This window comes from Akebia trifoliata, chromosome 4 (genome assembly GCF_017979445.1).
Source record: "Akebia trifoliata isolate Shusen 1 chromosome 4, ASM1797944v1, whole genome shotgun sequence".
NCBI lineage: Eukaryota > Viridiplantae > Streptophyta > Magnoliopsida > Ranunculales > Lardizabalaceae > Akebia > Akebia trifoliata.
In genome coordinates, this window is record NC_141378.1 from 11,872,159 (window position 1) to 11,889,429 (window position 17,271).

At 33.7% G+C, this 17,271-nt stretch overlaps 1 protein-coding gene across 1 annotated transcript; it reads left to right on the top strand.

The window, feature by feature from the left end:
* Positions 1–7,707: 7,707 nt before the first annotated feature.
* LOC147403806 (SUMO-conjugating enzyme SCE1) lies at positions 7,708–12,476 on the top strand. Its single transcript, XM_086439537.1, has 5 exons — positions 7,708–7,866; positions 7,975–8,058; positions 11,719–11,871; positions 12,003–12,116; positions 12,204–12,476. Exons 1-5 carry the CDS (start codon positions 7,798–7,800, stop codon positions 12,264–12,266), a joined length of 483 nt encoding a protein of 160 aa, XP_086295663.1. The 5' UTR covers positions 7,708–7,797; the 3' UTR covers positions 12,267–12,476.
* The last annotated feature ends 4,795 nt before the right edge of the window (positions 12,477–17,271 follow it).

Here is a 17,271-nt window from a genome sequence, read left to right on the forward strand (position 1 = left end):
CTTGGCTTGGCTTGCCACTAGGCCAACAACCCCTTGCGATTATACCACCAAGATATCAAAAAGTCAATATATGACTAAAACATCCCACATGATATTCTTGTTTTAATCACCATTAGAATTGTTACTAGACCATGTGAGCACTAGTAACATGTTGAAGAAAATAAAGATATTTTTAATCAATAATGATTATATATGCTTTTTCTTTGGCTTTCATAGGAGTGCTTCTTGTACTTTGTTCATTCTCACCACCTTTTCTCCTTATGCTTTCTTCCCATGTGGTCCTCTTCCTTTGCCTCACATGAGCCAACCTCCTTTTTACATTCAACATTATCCCACATCTTGCTTTTCATCATGATTACCAATCTTTCTTTCTTTTTTTTCCATATCATCTCCTCACATGCGACTAATCCTCATTATTATACATGGTTTTAAATCTCATCCGAGACCGAGACCGAGACGAGTCATCCAAGTTGTCTCGGTATCGTCCACCAATGAGATGAGTTGACAGCTCGTCTCAAAGACTTGGTTTGTTCTAATTCTAAGGCATTTTTTTAAATCTCGTTTGAGACAACTCGGTCTTGTTCATGGATGAGACGAGACATCAAAACGAATTTTAAAATCATGTTATTATATCTATGTTTTAGAACTTTTGATACCAAAATTGAATTGAGTCGACTAACAATTATATTGAGTTAACTCAGTCCCTGTAATGGTCCAACCACAAGATCTGCCTCACCTTTTGTTTTGTTAAACAAGTGCACCCATTTTAAGTTTAGAAATCATGGCAAGGGCCTACAGTAAGGTAGAATTGATTCTTGTGGTGCAATTATCATTGCTGGCCTCTGTCATTCTAAAGTTACTCCACTATTTCTTGTCTTGGATAAGAATTGCAAGGCAGCAAAGCTTTCTCAACTTTCTATCTGTAAGTAATTGGGACACAAAACATGTGCACCACAGTTACTAGGCCTAGGACCGCAAATGGGTCCACTTGGGGTCCAATAAGGGTCAATTTGAAACCAATCCAATAAAAGTTGGATCGGATCGTTATTAAATCTCAATATTTGGATCCAACGATCTAATGATGATTTCATCGGGTATAAATCGAATTCAAATTTCTTATACATACTATAAAAATGATGGTGCTAGCTTGTTAAGGTGGTTAAAATTTGTAAGTGTTGATATCATGACCTGGGTTCAAAATCGGCCTTCACTTATTAATTATTGATCACTAAACTTACTTATTTAGCAAAATATTCAAGTGTAATTTCAGTATGATCCTCCACATTTTGGAGAATGTTATGCTACCCATGTGTTGTGAGACTATGACATACACTCTCTTGATCTTGCTCTACACTAGAAGGTCAAGAAAAAAAAATTATATAATTAAATACTCTCACCTTCAACCTCTGGCCTAAAAAATTCTTGATTTTTCTCCCTCAAATCACTATCTTCAACCTCTAGGATTTTTTTTTCCTATCGTTTTCAACTCTAAGATTCTATCTTCTTCAACATTCAAACTTCAAGAACTAAATAAATTTTTTGGGAAGTAGATGACAATGGGTAGGCTTTCTATAGAGGTTGAATAAGATGGGTTGAAGATAATCAAGGGAGAGGTCTTGAGTTCAAGCCCTCTCGGATTTATCTAGATTTACCTAGTATATGAGGGTTGTGGGATATTCCATGTACTCGGGGGATTTGGGTGAGATATGATACTCTAAGAGGCCAATTTCCTCACCCCTACCTAGTCAGGCCTATTGGTCCGAGCACCCTAGTCATAAAAAATAAAAATAAAAACGAGGATGAGTTGAAGACGACATTGAGTAGGTTAAAAATAATTTATCCCAAAGGTTCAAAAACTTGAAGACCAAAACAAAAAAACAAAAATAAATCTTTTTGGCTAGAAGTTGAAGTGAGCATTGAGTCATGTTCTATTAGTCTTCCAAACTAGACCGAGGTCAAAAGGTGTATGTTTATCAATTTGGAAACACGGGTATGTCGAATATTCAGCAGAACAAGGAGGGGAAGGTCTAAATTTATAAGTTAATTTATATTTTCCACATAATTTTTTATTGAGGCATGAAAAATCTATAATTAATCTGATAAATTATCCGATCGGGTCCCTATCGAAGACCCAAAGTCCCAAATGCTTTAGCAAATTTTTATTTAATTGCATGTAACAAAAAATCATATTAATCTTGTGATTATGATGAGGCATTATTAGTACCTTAATCAATGAGAAGCTACTAATTTAAATTACTGAATTTAACATTTAAGTAAGGGTCTTCAATTCAACTTAATTCCTTTGAAAACCTAATCAATGTTCTATATACCACAAAAATGACATTGAAAATCCTACCAAAGCCCTATGCTTGTTTGCTTCAGATAGGGCTATCAATGGGCCAGTCCAGTGATATTGGGCCTAAACATCCGATACCAAGCCAGTCCATCTAATGGTCGGGCTGGGCTGAGTATACAAGCCTGGCCTGACCCAAACCTCAAGTATTCAGGCCTATTTACGAACTAGCCTAGTTTCCAAGTTCCAACCTATAAGCATAAATGTGACTTTCAATGTAAGCAAGGTTAATTGTGAGACTCTGGCATCTTTGGTACACACAAGATTTTATTTCATAATATTCCAATGGAATATCTCAATTTCACCTTTGGCATGAAACATTGACTCCTCTTGGGAATGTCTCGAAATATTTCAATCGAAACTATCTCAATTTTTCTCCATATTCAAATATTGCCTCGAGGCAAGATTTTAAACTTTTTGAAGAAGTGGATGTCTAGCATTGATATACAGTTCCAGTGAGTCTATGATCTTCGTATCATGGTTTCAAAAGGTTTTTATTTTTATTTTATTAGATTGGACACCAAAATGTCTCTACCTTAAATTGAAATTTAATATAATCAGGGTCATTTTGATCAAAAATCAAGAAAAATTGCCATCACACATCTTAAAATCACGTCTGTTAATTTTCAAATTTACAAAAATATCCATTTTTTATACTATGTAATCTTCAAAATTATCCTTTAATTAATATTTTAAATTAAAATAAAAAAATCTCATTTTATATCTTCACAAACATCTGAATTCTAAAAGTCATTTATAATTTTATATTCATGTATTTAAAGGGGGGAAAAAAAAAACAAACAAACAAACAAACAACAACAACAACATCCACTGAGTTGAACTAGTCTTTTCTTGCAAATAACATGGAAATCATTTTCTTGTAAATAAGTTTCTTAAGAGAATATATTTTAAGTGAAACAAACACACTGATTTTGATATGATATTAATATGAAATTATGAATTGGCTTAGATTGGGTTAACTCCTTAAGAGAATATTTTTCCCTCCATGCATCACACCATTTATTTATTTTAAAATTTAAAATTCCTTCCTCGTTGGTTGCCTTGAGAATCTTTTCCTTTTTAGTTGAGAATTAGGTTGCCTTTTGCGAGGATTTGAGAATCGATAATCTCTCTCTCCCACTATCTAATCCATCTTTCTTTACAAGTTTTTGTTTTGTTTTGTTTTTTTCCTTTGGCTTGTGGTGGTAGAAGTATCTCAAGTATTCGCAAGGAAAAAAAAGGTAGGTACCTCAACCCATTCCATAGTTGTTTGATATATATTTACTAAAGAATGACTCTAGAAGTGTGATATTGCGTTTGATTACATGGTACAGTTGTATAAGCAAGTAGGGCGTTGGCCCTTTGGTGAAAAACCCGAATGACCTCAAGGAAGGTCCTCGAGGGGGGACAGAGAGAGTTCGAACGACCTGGTGGAAAATTCGGTCACATGTGATCCATGAATCTATACTTAATCAATGAATCAATGCACGAGGTCTTTCAATTTTTTTTGTTTTTTAAATTTCTATATATTGGAGAATCTTAGATTGTGGTCACTTACAAGCTATGTCTCATGTTGAATATTCAAATCTTTTCAGATTTTCTATAGATGTTCGACGATGAAGGGAAGCCTCGACAAGAAGAAGTATGAGAGACTAGTTTTACTATTTCCATCTGATGCATTTATCGATGAATTTTTTATTTGAAAAAAATATCATAATGGAACGTTGGGTTTTGATTTGAATTTTATGCATGTTAGTGATTATTGCATTGTGTTTTAAAAAGAGGAAATTTGATGGCATAATGCTTGTGACTTGTGTATCTAAGAAAAACTTGTGTTTATGATGTTGGTTGCAATTCTGAACAGCCCCATTTTGTATTTTTCCCATCAAATACCTTGAAATATCTTCTTATAGTTTTTGGCCTTATATGCAAATTTATGTTTTTTCAAAGTTGAAGAGTCTGTAAGGGAAACTTTTGTCTGTCTAACGTTTCAATAGTTTTATTGCTAAATTTATACCTTTGTGGGCAATAAATTTGATTATGTGGAAAATTAGAAAGTTTTGAAGAGTTAAATCATCTTTCTTTATCTTTTGGCCGTAATAAAAAATAACCTCAAATGAAACCTGTAGAAAATATATGATGATTTTTAAACATTTATGTACAAAATTTCTTATAAACCAATAGTGTTAAAAAAAATTTACTTTAACCTAATGGGAGTTCAGAACTCGTGAAAATTGATCTCATCTTATTTCAAAGTGTTTTTGAATTTATAGAAGTTTTTTTTTTTTTTTTTGAGCCTCGTACAATGGTGAGGATGCACACAAAACCATAGATGCTTTTTACTTGTATCTCGATGAAAAGCATTTATGGTTCTGTACATACATTCACGTCAGTAAGGTGTTATTTCAAGCTGTAATTTCATATCGCACTTCTTGAAGTGAAAGTGGATAGGAACTATAGATGTTTTTCACCCGTATCTCGATGAATAGCATCTATGATTCCTATACACTTTCATGTTATGAAATGTGATATAAGATTCCAGCCTCAAGTCACTTCAGCATTACTTTTTTTAATTTTAGTATAAGTTTTCATGTTGGGCCACCTATGTGCCTAGCTCTCAACCCAAGTCTTTCCATGAACATTAGTTGGCCCTAACTCGACTTCACCTAATAACTAAATAGGTCTAGTAACACTATCCAAACAGTTCACGATGGATAGGACTAAATCGAAAAACTACCCATTGGTAGTCCTAAATATGATGGTTAGGATTTTCTTGTAGTGGGGGCAAACTATGGTTAATTGTATGGTTGAAGAACTTGAATGGTGGAAAATTTATTTTTACTGGAAAATACGATTGGAGAGAGGTGAGGGTGTGAGGGCAAATGAGGAGAGAGGTGAGTGAGTGGGTACAAACGGGGCATGTAATTAGTTGAAAATATAAGAGTGTCTCAAAGTTCTGTGGGGGCAATTGCACCCACCAATTCCTTAGTAACTCCGCCCTGAAGGGGGTGTTTGGTTCAGATTATAGAACTTGATTCTTGATTTCAATTATGACTTGTTAAAATTAGATTGTATAAAGTGTTTTTCAAAATCCAAAATCTCATTTGGCTATGCATAGTTTTAACACTTAGGGTATGTTTGATTGCATGGAAAGTCACTTTCCATGGAATTTGAAATCCATGGAAAATTAGTTGTGGAAAATAGGTAGGGTTGGAAAATCAAATTCCATTGTTTGATTTCACTTGGATAAAATCATGGAAAAAATATGAGAAAAAATAAGAAGAGGAGAAGGAGGATGTGGCGACGACGAGGGCGACGGTGGCGGCGGCGACGATGAAGGTAAGTGAGGAAAATGGGGGGAGAACTTGGTGGTGGTGGTGGCGGAGGAGGTGGGGGATGGAGAAGAAGAAAAATAAGAAGAGAGAGAGAGAAGGTGGTCGGAGACGGAGCCGACGGCGACGGCGATGACGACGACGGCAAGGTTAGTGTAATGGTGGTGGTGGTGGTAGGGAATAATTGATGATGGAAAACATGGGTGGATTTCATTTTCCACCCATATGGGTGGGAAAGTGAAATCCATGATTTAGTGAACTTTTTGAATGGGGTGGAAAATGAATTCCATTTCCATGTGCAATCAAACACTTGAAAAATGTCATTTTCCATGGAAATTGATTTTCCACCTTATTTTCCATGTGCAATCAAACATACCCTTATTTGAATCATCTCAATCTTAGAGGCAATCTTGTAGGATGATCAATATGAATCATCCATCAAATTAATTCAAGTTGACTTGGCAAACCTCCAGTAATCAATATTATAAATTTTATTTTTTTTAAAATATAGTTATTTAAATTATACAACTTTAAATGAACTTAACATACTTAAACGAGTTGACTCGTCCAAACCGATATAAATCGGATGTGCCGACTCAGTTTTTCTATGGGCCGAGTCGAGACAAGATACCTGGTTTTAAAATTTAAAAGCTAAAACCATGGGGTCACACCAATCAGCCGTCAAATGGGTGGGCACAAGGTTGCGTGATACTTACGCGCAACGTGAAGTTGACTATTGTTATTAATTTTTTAATTATATATGATTTATCTCATAAGGTTTCCTGGAGCTACACTACAGGAAACTTCACTATAATTCATAGTGGGCTTGCTGACCTGGTCAAATCCAAGCTGTTTTATCCATTAAAGATCCCATGTGGATGTGAGCTTTGTCTAAATCATACCCACACCCTAACATTTGTATACTTTCACACCTTGTGAATTCCATTGGCCAAAATAAATAAATTCTTATTGAGATGAAAGGTCCCAAATTATATGAGAGATGAATGGTCTATATTTTTGTATTTCGATAAAAATAATTTATTTTTAATAATTAAAATATTTAATATTTAAATAAAAATGATCTTTTGATTGAGATATTCTAATTTTTTATGGATCTGATTCGTATCCTATTACATAAAAGCATATAACTGAATCATTTTGCTTTCACTTAAATTAAATACGATTCAACTTTATCCAAATTGTTTGATTTAAGTTTTGTAAATTCAAATCAATTAACATTTTTTCTGATTTATCTTTTTATTGATTGTTATATATATATATATATATTTGTCTATTTTATCATTATTATAATCATTTAATTTTTAGATATTCATATTTTATTAAAACAATATAAAATGTTATTTTGAAAAATCTAAAAATATAATTTTCAGAGTAATGTCATTCAAATCTAAGAAAGTACATGGATGCTTTTGTATCCGACTTGGATCTAACTTGTATCAAGGGACATCAAATCATATTTGACCTGTTTTTTAATTTAGATATGCTCCGAGAATCCAAATCAATTAAATTCAAATTTCAGATTACTCGAATATCGAATAAAATCCAACCCATTTTATGTGCTAACTCCAAACCAACTTATTTATAATATAATACATTTATAATTATTTAAATGCAAATATATCAATAAATGTTGTAACCAAGCTACATCATGAATTATCAAGTACAAGAAGGATACAATTTTATTTTTTATTTTTTTATGGAGTTAGACATTTATTTTTAGTTCCCATCTTTAAATAGAAGAAAAGATTCTTTCTTTAAAAAGACTCTTAATTTATTTAAAATAACAATCACTAAATGCCACTCTAAAAGAATTCCTTCTAGTTGAGGATAATCTTCTTAATAAGATAAAATGCCATGTAATTATACATGAATTTTTATACGTATATATGAGAAAATGTAAGAAAATCCCGCTTCCCCTGAGAAGAGTCCTGAATTGTAGCTCCAGAAATAGTTACTTTTTCATCCCTTCCTGAGTCCAGACTCCAAAGGCTCCAACTCCAAGACCGAATATTTAAGAGGACTTTTACGGACGCCGGGTTTCGCATTCTTGTCCTTCCATCTTCACAAGAAAGAGAGAGAAAGAGAGAGAGAATGTCAGGAGGTATCGCTCGTGGTCGTCTCGCTGAAGAACGTAAAGCCTGGCGTAAGAACCATCCTCATGTCCGTACAATCTCTTCTTCTTCCCCTTAATCAAAAAAATGTATTTTTTTTTCTTTTGAAAATCTTTAGTTTCTGAGATTTATTGTGGTTTTTTTGTTTATTTTTTAGGGTTTTGTCGCGAAACCAGAGACTGCTCTAGATGGTTCTGTTAATTTGATGGTGTGGCAATGCACAATCCCTGGTAAGCCTGGGGTAAGTCTCTTTTTCCTCAATTTTCGACTTTTATTTGAATTTTTTTCCTTTTATAATTTCAATTTTCGTTATTATTATTTTTTATTATTATCACAGTACAGTTAGGTTTTGTTTTCTTTAGTAAAAATCTGTGAAATTGACTTTGTCTTCGCATTAGGAATTAGTCCTTGTTCTGTTTTTCTTTGATAATCAGTTCTGTTTGTTCCCAATTACTAATTCTGGTTTATTTATTTGTTTGAATTAAATGCTTAGCCAATTACATGCATCTAAACAGAGAATCCTTTTTTTCTTCCGATTTTTCTATCTTGCCATTCATTATTGGTGGCCCATTGTTGTTGTTTTTTTTTTTCAATGCATTTTTGTTTCTAGTAATTCTGTATGGCAGTTTGTGCTTTTGTATCAATATTTCGTGTATGGTCATAAAATTCTTCTAGTTTTCCAAAAATTCACAAAATTCTCCAAATAAGGGACCAACTGATTAAATCGGCGAATCAATGAATTAACTTAATTGATTGATTAATCTTCGAATATGATAACACTTTTACCCTTCAACCTTAAAATTTTATCTTATTCAAGCTTTAAATATTAAGAACAAAATAAGATTTTTTTTTGGAGGTTCAATATGATGGGTTTTGCCAAGAAACCCATAAACATCATTTTGTATGGTATCTAAAGTTTTCTTGAATTTTTTATGAAACTTTCCCAAACTTATCCGAATTGACCTAACTGAACCCACACCAAAAATTGCCAAATCCGAAATTGGTTACAATGATTGTGTGGAGGTGGTTGTGTTACATGATCGGGAGGGTTGATAGAATTCAACTTTGCTCGCGTAGGAAAATAAGAATAGATTATTGCTGTTGAATTTCAGCAATTGGTTTTGTATTTCATGTTTCATACCATGGTTTTAAAGCATCAACATGATCTGGTTTTATAATTAAGACTATTGTTTTAAATTATCGATAGCAATTGAACATTGGTTTTATTCTCTAGACTCATAGAGGTTGTTTTGTTGTAGGAAAAGAAGGTTGATAGAGTTCAACTTTGCTCGCATGGGCAGATAAGGATGGATTATTGGTCTTGAATTTTGAGCATTTGGTTTTGACAATTAAGTCTATGGTTTAAAAACATCAATAGAATTTGGTTTTATTTAGTTGAGTCATTGAGGTATTGGAAAGAACATCTTATAAGAGCGTTGCCGAACTTCCCGTAAAACATTATGTAAGTGTTTCAGTGTTGGGCTTAGACCCATAGCTCAGTTGGTTTGACACATTGCAAAGCAACTTTGAGGTCATGGGTTCAAGTCCAGCTTACCCATCAACGAAAAGGTGTGCCAATGATTTAACTTTTATATAAGTTGTATTGGTTTTAAACTGACTTTATTGCCATTCCCAACTTTGAAGGATATCCATTTTTTAGAACTCATTAAGGACTTTCATGATTCCTTTCCACACTTCACAACGAAATTAACACCTTACAACACAATTATTTGAGCCCATTTTATCAGAACCATTCGTTTCTTGGATTATTCTCTTTCACAAGGAACCTCTCTCTTCTCCCAAATGCTACAACCTCTATCCAAGAAGCGCAAAGTAAACCAAGTTGACCTATTAAAAAAAAAAGTTAACCAAGTTGGTTATTTTGGAGCCTTGATCTCCTGTTTTCTTTGAGGAGCAAATGATTTTCCACTTTATGAGGTAGAATTTTTTCAGAGTTTTTATCATGCTACAAGAATTGACGTCTTGTCATCAGTTGTGTATGTGATGGATAATTGAAGTCAATATTGTTATTAGTGCCCACCCTTGAGCTCCTCTTTGTTGGATTGGGACCAAGGGCACTTTATTTTATAGGTGCAAAGTGACTCAGGAGTTATCTGTCTGAAAAGATGCAATTCAAGTGAGACTTGTCATCAGTTGTGTATGTGATGGATAATTGAAGTCAATATTGTTATTAGTGCCCACCCTTGAGCTGCTCTTTGTTGGATTGGGACCAAGGGCACTTTATTTTATAGGTGCAAAGTGACTCAGGAGTTATCTGTCTGAAAAGATGCAATTCAAGTGAGAACTCAGAACAGTCACATGATGCAAGATATGCAAGTCTTCCCAAAACTTATAAGGAAGATTGAGGAAATGAAGCAATTACAAACCACAGGAGTTTCTAGTTGCACCTTAGTTGTTGCAATATGCTCTTGATAGTGCTTCTTAGTTGCAACATGCTCTCAACGATGCTTCCTGGCCGCACCATTCTCTTGGTAGTCGTTTTGGTCAAAATTTTCACTGTTTACAACTTAGAAAACAAGCAGATGCAGATGAGACAACGGTATTTCTAGATTTCAGGGCTTCATAAGAAACTAAGTGTGGTATTATCAAAGTAGTGTATTATTCATGTCGTAAGTCACATGTGTTATTGCTAGGCTGCCCCTAGCTGGTACTCTTTTGTAACTTCCACCCACCTACTTGTTTATATAGGGGTAGGGGATTGAGCTATCTGATTTTTGGTGTTTCATTGTTTGATTTCCCTTTTTTTTTTGTTCTTCCATTTCCTTCAAGTTTGAAAGTTTGAAAGTTTATGCAGATCAAATTCCTTGATCATTGTGCATTCATATATAAATTCGATAAACATTTTCACAGGTATTATTATGATCAACTGATCTTATTTATTGTTTATTGATAACCTTAAAGTCATATTTCTCATAAAAGTATGATCATACTTTTATGAGCATATGATCTGATGTGTTTTTATCAAAAAATTACAACTAGAAATTCAATTCTGATAGGGCTTGCCATGAGGCCAGACTACCAAATTTTCTCATGGTAGGAACATGGAATCTCTCAAACTCAAATTTCCCATAACATCTATATTCCACTCATAAGCATTCAGGTGCCTTCGCCTATCACTAGATGCCTATACCCATATTGCCCCTCGTATGTACTCAATCCTAAGTGCTAAGCCCATGACGTGATTCTGTCTTTTTAATTTGTTTCACAATTACAAGACTCACTTTATTTGGAATGCCATCCTTATGTAAGAATTCAAACGTGGTTCTCTGTTTTTACAAACTAATTTAAATGGCCTTTACCACCATACTCATTTAGTCATTTTACCCATTCTATTGGGAAAATGAAAGAGGTTTTGTTGGGCCTTACTATTTTCCATTTTCTGAGAACATGTTGGCATCTAGAAGCTTTTATTACCGTGTTTCACACCCAAACTCGTCACCACATCTTCAATGGACAGCTTGTTAATGGGTTTTTCTTGGGATTTCCAGCAAAAGGGAGGAGCCCTGTTATATTGAATGAAAAAAGGTTCACACGAATTTGTTCATATATTTGAGATTTGACTTAACTGTATACTTGAGCTTAATTCGATTCGGTTTCCCAGCATGAACTACTAATTCGTTGATGACATAGGGAGTCTCACACCTTACAAATTGTGAATTATGGACTATCAATGTGAATATTTTTTATTTATTTGGTCCATTGATTGGGAATATATGGTTGGTTGATCCTCCTACGAGTAGTCTACTTCTACAATTTTGCATCCAAAAGTGATCATTCTATAGAAAATTAATGAAGAAAAAGGAAAGAAAGAGTAGTATATGTATATCTTCATTCAGGTATCTGAATGGCATCAACAAGTTTGTTATATTCAATGTTGCAGACTGACTGGGAGGGTGGCTATTTCCCACTAACACTCCACTTCAGCGAAGACTACCCTAGCAAGCCACCTAAGTGCAAGTTTCCTCAAGGTTTTTTCCACCCCAACGTCTACCCATCTGGAACTGTATGCTTGTCCATCCTCAATGAGGACAGTGTAAGTATCCAACCATCATCACTATGCATGCTTAAGCTTGACAGCTTTTTGTGACGGTCATGTATTCATTTTTAAACGGAAAAAAGGATCCAATAAGCCCAACAGTTGGCACGTTTTTATATTATTTGTAGGGGTGGAGACCAGCCATTACCGTGAAGCAAATTCTTGTGGGCATACAAGATTTGCTGGACCAGCCAAACCCCGCAGATCCTGCTCAGACAGACGGATACCATCTCTTTATCCAGGTATTCTTCCTCTTCTCTCTCTCTCTCTTAAATTATGATAATGTAGAAAACATTACTGCTGAAAAATTATGTTATTGATATTTGTAGGAACCCGTTGAGTACAAAAGAAGGGTGAGGCAGCAAGCCAAGCAATATCCACCTCTAGTCTAATGTCAGTCCTGCCTTTGCTTGATAATGTTAGTACATCTGTGCGTCGCCCTTATGGTATGTTTAGACTCCAAAAACAATTCAGACTAAAAAACAAATCTGCTTGATTGGTGTTCATTTGGTTAATAGTCTCTTGTTCTGTTATCTGTGGTTAAACTATGTAACGCATTCTCATTTTCATAATATAAAATGGCCAGAAGTGGTTTTCAGGTTTGTGCCAAAAGTGTTTGGAGGGTTTGTGCATGTAAGGCTATTAAGAAGTGCGGATTTTTCTTGATGGGGAAGCTGGGCTAAGATGCCCTTTCGCCAAAAGAAAATTAAGAGGCTTTGGAAAGCTTTACATACCATCTTCTTGATAGCTTTCAGACTGCATAACAAAGAGCAGTTTCTTAGGTCCAGACCATTGAGTGGTATGCAGATTTCTTGATGGTGGTTTTATCTCTGTATTTTTCAGATTGATTATGTTTCACTTGACTAATTTCAGTCGTCTTTCTTTGAATAATTTTCTTTTTTTATTTCCCATCTATGAAAAGAACTTTCGGTTAGTAAATTTATTAGGGAGGTTTCTTGGTTTGGTCACAATTCATGATTCTAGTTACATCCAACTCCCTTTGGTTTTGGACCTTATGGAGCAGCTCCCACAAGTTCTTTAAACCCAAGTTCCCGAGTGATGGTTCTGATTTCAATTTACTTTATGGGTTACTTGTGCTGAATCTCAGTTTTCACCCATTGTTCTGAGATTTTATGAGAGCTCGAAGATATTAGGGTAGGACCTAAACCTGCATCTGGAGAGATCATCGGGACATCCAGCCCAGTCTGCATTAAAGTAGGTGGTTAGTTACATAGAAGATTTTTGAAAAGAAGTCTATGAGAGATATGATAGCTTTGAGAGAGAGAGAGAGAGAGAGAGAGAGAGAGAGTGTGTGTGTGTGTGTGACTGGTGGTGAGGGTGGCTTGGTGGGGAAGAAGAAGAAGAAGAAGAAAGGGTTAGGACTTTGATTTAGCAGTGCGATTTTGGGTGGATTTCATTTTTTCACGGGTATAAGTGGAAAAGTGAAATCTACGCTATGTTAGCTTATTTTCTATGTTGCACTCAAACATACCCTCTTTAATTTTTTTTTACCCAAATTAAACTTGTTTGGAATCCATTGTATTCAATGTCTTTTTGAAAATCCTTGATTTTTCCTCTCCAAATTCTATCATTCTACACCTTCGAAATCATGTCTTGTTATTGAGATTTGAAGGATACACAAGATAGAATCTTAAGACTGAAAAGGAGTTCAACCTAAATATCAATAACATCTTCAACCAAGTAGACGCTTAGATGAACTGTTTGTAAACTGTTCAACCTTTTCTTCAACCCATTGTCTTCAATGTCGTGGTGAAACACATAATTTTTCTATCCAAAAATCCATCTTTCTCCATTTCACGAAAAATTATGTCTAGTTCTTGAAGGTTGAAGAAGATACAATCATAAGATTTAAAATGAGGTTAAAAATCCAACTTCATGATGAATGGTTTTGGTTGAAAATATGAAGATGAGGGCACTTGGGACATTTGCATTAGTCTCAACAGAGAACCTAGGTCAAGGGGCCGAGGCATGTTACCCTTTTAAAAAGGGGGGTATATCGAATATTGGCAAAATTTGGGAGGTATGCATGTTGTCAGGGTTGTATGTGAAATTTTATCACCATGAACACCACCATATTACATGTTTGAGAATCGATTGGACCTATCAACGTGTTAGCAGAGACTGACTTTAAGTTGGAGCCCGACTTTGAAGCGGGTTGCCCGTTTTAAATGTTGAAGGTACCTACTCCTTACAAGACACATGGTGCTTTGAATTAATTTCATGCCCCTTACATTTTATAAAAATTTGAAACACCTCCTTAAAAATGTCACGTGTAATCCAATGGAGACGATTCCTTTAAAAAAAAAAAAAAAAAAATCCCTTTTAAATCGGGTGGCACATGTGCACATAACTACAAATATAACTGAGGTGAGACGAAGTGCTCTAGTAATGTGTTCTGAGAAAACGATTTCAATGGAAGTATAATCTTATGATTGCCCTTGATTAATGCCATCCAAGGTAGATTAAATGTATGGTTTCATCAAAATGTATCGTTGACTCGTATCTCGATGCAATCACATTTGATGTTTGTTATTGATCTCGAGGTAACGTTATACATTGGATGCCACAATGTTTACTTTGTATTATTATGTTTTCAATTTCTTTATAATTTATTTGCATTTTATATTCTAAGTGGAGATTGAATATCTCCAATAAGTTGCACATAAAGAGAGAAGGGTGTGATTTTCCAATAGTCTCATCCACCAACCTATCAATTTGAGGGAGACAAACATTGTTTTTAGGGAAATGCCGAAATTAAGGTTTTTAAGTCTATATATACCCAAACTTTACATTTTTTTTAATAGGGGCAAAAGGAACCCAAACCATACATCCTAAATTGAAGAAAATTCTTGAATATTGTTTGAATTAAGCACTTTAGTAGGCGTTTGGATAGGACTCCTTGGCTACTTCTGACTCTTGCGGAGAGTTAGAAGTTGTTTGGATGAACAATTCCTTCGAAGAGTTACTCCGCGCAAGAGCAAGAAATTACTTTTTGTGAAGAAGTCGAAAAAACCTATTTCTCAAAACTTATCTTGCGGGGAGTCAAAATCTAACGGTTTGTTTTACCAAAATACCCTTAACTTTATTAATTTTTTGTGAAAATATTCCTAATTCATTTGCCCTTAAATCAAACGAAAGAAACCTTTATTAATATTTAAATTTTTTTAAAAATTTTGAGTATAATGAATTTAAACACATTATATTAATATTTAATAGTTAAAATATTATATTATATTATATTAATATTTATAATTAAACACATTATATTAATATTTAATATTTAAAATATTATTATATTATATTAATATTTATAGTTAAAATGTCAAAAACAATATAGTTTGAATGCATATTATGACACTAAAAGACAGTCTGTCAATTTTTTTAAATTTTTTTTTAGTATAATGGATTTAAACACATTATATTAATATTTATTATATTATATTATATTAAAATTTATAGTTAAAATGTCAAAAACAGTATAGTTTGAAGGCATATTATGACACTAAAAAACAAAAAACAGTAACTGATATAATATAAGGGTATTCTGATCTTTTTTTCTAAAAGTCATGAGAAGTCAGTATGGTTTCCAAACAGACTTCCAGCACAAAAGTACTTCTGCCAGTACTTCACAGAGTTAATTGCCAAACGCCATTTCTGCACAGAATTATTTTTCCAGCTCCTCCACAAAGTACTTCAACTCCTATTCTTTGGAACAGTAGTTCTGCTCCTGGTATCCAAACAGGCCCTTAGTGTCTTTAATAGATATTCTGCCAAAAAGTATTTTGAAATGAGTCGTGATAATTTGACTCACTTTGAACTCATAATCGTAGATCCTTTTCTTTCAGTTGCACAAAGACATATATTTATGATTTTATATTGTGATGTAAAGGGAGAATTCAAAGAAAATATAGAAAAGTGAGTCAGATTATCAAGACCATTTTGAAATGGACATAAAAAAAAAAAACATGGAAGTCTTGATATTTTTAAGTGAATGAGTTATATACGATTCCGATTAACTGTGCATTTTGATTACAAAACCCTTTTTATATTGCAAATCAAATTACTTCTTTAAAAATTGATTGATTCAGTCGAGATACTATGGATTTAGGACAATCAAGTTGACAGAGTCAAATTTTCAAATTTTGAAATATTTCTCAGAACACAAATTTTGAAATTTTCTATTCTAATCGATTGACCGGTTCAACTATTCGGATGGCATTTTTTAAAAACAAAAAGCGGTTCGGTCCAATCATTCATCACTAAAACCGGGTGGGCCCGATTTGCAGAGATTAGTTGAAGTAAAGGATTAACCGACATATGGGCAAAGTCAGGTAGGGACAAACATCCGTCCCTTTCGAAGCCAGCAATCCCCTCTTCGCACTACCCTTTTTAACTTTAATAAAATCCAAAAATCGCTGTTTTAGTCTTTCTCCAATTGAGTAATCTATCAGATAATTAGATTCAAAGCAAACAACTACTTTTTCAATTATTAATGGCTGATTTAAATGTACCCCTCCATGTTTTAGTAAATATTTTAGATACCCTCTTATGTTTTAAAACTAATGACATGCCCCTTGACTTTTGACTAATTCGATCTTGAAATTTATAAAAATGTAAGATTTTTGGAGAAGTAGAAAATTAATAGAGTTTTAGATGAAAAAATCAACAGTCTTTTATAAAGATATAAGATAATTTTTCTTCTAGAGATTAAAGATGATCACATTTAACTCATTTTTCATTAATCTATAAGAGAAGACCAACATCAAAGAGGCATGTTTTTTGTTTGAAAATATAGAGAGCATCTCAAATATTCATTAGAAAAAGAAGGGGTGTATTAATCACTCATTAATTAACCCCACATCTTTAATACTTTCTCCTTGTTGTGCTTTAAACTTGTAACGATCATTACGTGGACTAGAAGATACTCATTCCCAACCCTCTCTCTCTCTCTCTCTCTTCAATCTCGTCCCACCACCGCCCAACTTACACATTCAAGACCTACGACTAATTTTTTTAAATTATTCTTAATCTAATCTTTGAAGTCAAATTTCGGCATTATGTCATACTTAGAAGGATACTATAGAGGTCAAACATTTTGATTTCACATACTTAGTGATTTGATTTAAACCGATAGATCTGTAGATGCAAAATCCTGGATCCACCTTAAGAGTCCAGAAATTTACTAGGGTGAATTAACATTTCATGAGCTGAAAATAAGTTATTTACGATTCTAACTCACTATTCATGTTAATTACCAAAACATGAATAATCACGTTTTCGTTATATAAAAAAATAAAAATACAATGAAGTGACTATTTCGCAGATTTAAAGTGACAATTTCATAGGTTTAAATTGAAATTGTCATTTTTAACCTGT

Excerpts from the sequence above, each read along its gene's own strand:
- LOC147403806 (XM_086439537.1), top strand. The coding sequence starts at position 7,798 with ATGTCAGGAGGTATCGCTCGTGGTCGTCTCGCTGAAGAACGTAAAGCC. Across the intron at positions 11,872-12,002 it reads CCATCCTCAATGAGGACAGT|GGGTGGAGACCAGCCATTAC; the intron begins GTAAGTATCCAA and ends TATTATTTGTAG. Across the intron at positions 12,117-12,203 it reads GATACCATCTCTTTATCCAG|GAACCCGTTGAGTACAAAAG; the intron begins GTATTCTTCCTC and ends TGATATTTGTAG.